Source organism: Vollenhovia emeryi, unplaced genomic scaffold, assembly GCF_000949405.1.
Source record: "Vollenhovia emeryi isolate VEMERY1.0 unplaced genomic scaffold, V.emery_V1.0 DF942317.1, whole genome shotgun sequence".
Lineage (NCBI taxonomy): Eukaryota > Metazoa > Arthropoda > Insecta > Hymenoptera > Formicidae > Vollenhovia > Vollenhovia emeryi.
Genome location: NW_011964049.1, coordinates 1 through 3,930, shown reverse-complemented (window position 1 = coordinate 3,930; position 3,930 = coordinate 1). Strand labels below are relative to the sequence as shown.

The 3,930-nt window shown below is 29.8% G+C and overlaps 1 protein-coding gene across 1 annotated transcript; it reads right to left on the bottom strand.

The window, feature by feature from the left end:
• Window positions 1-782: 782 nt before the first annotated feature.
• Window positions 783-3,303, bottom strand: LOC105569262 (cytochrome P450 4C1-like). The gene is made up of 7 exons (XM_012025590.1): window positions 3,189-3,303; window positions 2,692-2,797; window positions 2,404-2,510; window positions 2,220-2,288; window positions 1,745-1,913; window positions 1,197-1,376; window positions 783-1,120 (listed from the first exon to the last, which is right to left on the bottom strand). The coding sequence occupies exons 1-7, from the start codon at window positions 3,285-3,287 to the stop codon at window positions 942-944; spliced, it is 909 nt and encodes a 302-aa protein (XP_011880980.1). The 5' UTR covers window positions 3,288-3,303; the 3' UTR covers window positions 783-941.
• Window positions 3,304-3,930: the final 627 nt, after the last annotated feature.

The following is a 3,930-nucleotide window of genomic DNA, read 5'->3' as shown; positions in this document are numbered from 1 at the left end:
TATATTGTAAAGTAAACTGTAAGATATTGTAAGATAGATGAAAAAAGGATCGCCCATAGGAATCGGCGGGGGTAGAGGGGAAGGCCTCTTATACTATTGCGTTGGACTGTTTTTAAGATACATATACATATACGTGGCTGATATTTTCTTCGCCAGTAATAAACTACAAACGGATAATGCTATTTGATTAGAAATGGTAGAAATTTTGTTTCTCACATCTTAAATTATTCCATATTAGAGAAGGGAAACTACCGATGGAATTTTACCTCTTCTTTTGACATGAGTAACTAACTTTCGGCTAAAAAACTTCCAAATTAATAAATATTTAAATAAAATTACCTGGATTACTTACAACTTTTTAAATCGCACTTTATAATTCTTCACACAAAATATAAACGATTCTGTGTAAAAACTGTTTATTTGTTCTATTTTAGCTAAGTGCCGATTGGAAAAATAGTTACTTAATTACAAATAAACGAAAGACTTACAAATTTGTTCAATCACACTCTAATTGACTTCATACAAAATACAAACGATTGCATATACATAATAGTTATTGTATTTAAAAATACGTTTACTTCCAGCCAAGTGTAAGTGAATGGGATAGTCTTTATGGGAAAACTGTACGCTTTCCCATAAAACCTGTAGCAAGGCATTTTCATATTAAAAGTTTCGTTTTAAAATGATACAAAGTATAAGTCATTAAAATATTTATTGCCAGTTAGAGACACCACGTACATAATTAATAATTATATTAATAAAATAATTATTTATTTATAATATATCTTGTATTTATTACGTTTTATTTATATTTCAATTTTTGTGACCGCTGATAATGACAAATGTTACTATTACACTGTAAGCGTTACCTACAAAATAGTTTTGTAGGCAAATAGAGTCTTACCTTTACCTTCACCTATGTTCATAAACCGTTATTTGCTTCAAAGGCTTGTATTCGTTTCACGGACAGGAACAAATCTTACACGAATTGGAGAAGCAGAACGAAGAACAAAATCAACGTGAATTTGAATATTCTTTAAATAATCAATAGGCTCGACGTAGAAATTATGTATTAGAGAAGCTATCATAGCCTTCATTTCCAGCATAGCAAATCGTTGGCCTGTAATTTTGTATGTGTACTAATCTCTTCATATAACGTGTTATTATATGACAGAATATAAAAAAATATAATTTACCGATACAGTTACGTGGTCCCGCACTGAATGGTATGTATGAATAAGGATGACGATTTCGGATTTTCTCGGACAAAAATCTATCGGGATCGAATACTTCTGGGTTTGGCCAAAAATTAGGATCTCTGTGGACTCCGTAAATGTCAAGATGCAGGAATGTTCCAGCAGGTACTAAATATGAGGCTGAAAACCATATTACACAATAAGATTCACAAAGTTAAAGAATAAACCTATAACATAATATGGAAATAGATGATATTGCTACACAATAAAAAATAATGTAATTAATTGACTAATAAATAATAAACATTCTTAAGCATTATTTGCTTAATATTAATTTTAAAAAATTTGTGTGTTGTATTGTATGTATTTAACTTTATGTAAAATGTTTTCGAAATATTATATAAATAGATTTAGTAATAAAAATTTAGATATTCTAGAACCTTTACAATAGAAATTTCTGTATTTTATATATATTTAGTTCACACAGTTGACGATATTGTGTAAAGCATAAAAAAATGTATACAGTAAAAAATTGGTTATATACATACATAATTTTACATCTTCCCCAGTGTTTCGTGATATCAGATACACACTGGGATATAAGCGTAATGATTCCTTTATGCATCTCTCTAAATATGGTAATTCTTGCAATAATTTCGTAGTAAATTTCTCCCCATTCTTTTGCAAAGCGGTATCGACTTCGCTCCTGACACGATTCTACACCATCACTTAATTAATTCGTTTGAAATATACGTACACGAAATACATTTAAAACTTTTCAAAAGAAGAGTTGAAATGTATGGGCGAGTATGTCGTGTGGATATGTACACGAGCGTATATATGTATATGCGCATGCGAACAGATTTTCTACCTATCTATTGATGCGGAAACACAAATTGAATACAATACATACATGTGCACACTTAACAGACGATTAAGAAATTTTAAACAGATACGTCTTTAATAAATAACCGTAGGAATTATTAGTTTTGAAAGATGACGTTTCACACATTTGATAAATACCTGAATATCCTTATGCTCAGCTAATAATGCTAGAGTGAAACACAAACTAGTTGCTGTAGTATCATGACCCTATAATCACATTTTGTACGTTAATGTATAAATCGATAAACTATTATATTGTGAATTTTGATGTACCAAATAATATTTAAGAAAGTTACAAGCAATATTACATGTATATGTATACCTCAAACATAAAAGTATCGACCTCTTCTCTGATATCGAGGTCAGTCATAAGACCATCACGAGATGCTGCTAGTAGTATATCCAACATTGCAAACCTCTTTTTTCGAACTGAATGAAATATATCTCGTTAGTTAAATGTCCTAATTCTTCCGTAACAGTTTTGTTATATCATATTGACTAGGTTGAAAAGTTAAGTTATATTTAGATTTTAAACTATATTAAAATATAATTTATGATGTTACACCCTAAACAGATTTAAAGAATATAACTATATGATTACGTTACATACTTCCTATCACTTCTGTGTCATTATCCTCTGCCGAAGTGTCATTACCAGAAGTTGGTAAATATCGACCCTTAGTGCGATCATGATAAAGTTTTCTTTCAGCAATAACCTAAATATGTAAATACAACATTATAAAGTTTCTTCTATGATTTTTATATAATACATATCAGTGACGTGTTGTCAACAATTATGAGTGATCTCATATCTCCTCTATATTAACATGGAACTTTTATTTTAACATTTGAAAGTAGATAACGTTCGAACATAATAAAAAGTAAGATTTATTTAATCTTAACTGACTAATGTTTAATACAAAAAAATTATATAACGCGACGTTTCGACCTTAAGGTTTAGGTCCTTTTCAAGGAAAATCTAAAAGAACATCCGATAATCGGGATTACAAATCTAATAAACGAGTACAGACCCCCCAAATGACAAAATAATCTCAATGTGTATAATGCAATAGTAAAAATGTAATATTAAGTAACATTTTGACGTACCCGTTCAGAAAATCCATGTAACGTTCTCAGAACCTTCTTTTGCTCTCTGCCTTTTGTCGTCATCGAGAACATCCAATCGTTATGCAGCCATTGCCTCATTATTCTAAATCAAAATTAACGATAAAGTAAATTATTTCAAGATATTAAATTTGTAAACTTTTCTTTAATTGTCTGTAAACGTTTACAATAATATTTTAGTAACAATATAAAAAAATGTACGACAATAATGAAATAATGCTAAAGCTATCTGTAGAATTTTATATAATATAAACATTATATTTTAGCTAGCTAGCTAAAATAGCTATTGACAAACTCTCTATGACAAACCTCTATGAGGAAGCCATAACAATGGAAGCAATGTGCAAATTTCTAATTAGAAAAAAAGTAAAGTAAAGTGTGCAAATTAGAAATTTGCACATGGCTTCCTCATGGAGGAAGCTTTATGAGCGAAATAAGAATATGCAAATTTCTAATTTGAATACTTTCAAGAAACATCGTAGTAAAGTTAGATTTCTCTCTTAAAGCTTCCTCTATGAGGAAGCCATAACAATGGAAGCAATGTGCAAATTTTTAATTTGCCTACTTTAATGATGAGGAAGAAATGTGCAAATTTCCAATTTGCACGCTTCAATGCTGAAGAAGCAATGTGCAAATTTCTAATTTGCACACTTTCAAGAAACATCGAAAAAAATTAGATTTCGCTCATAAAGCTTCCTCCATGAGGAAACCATGTGCAAATTTC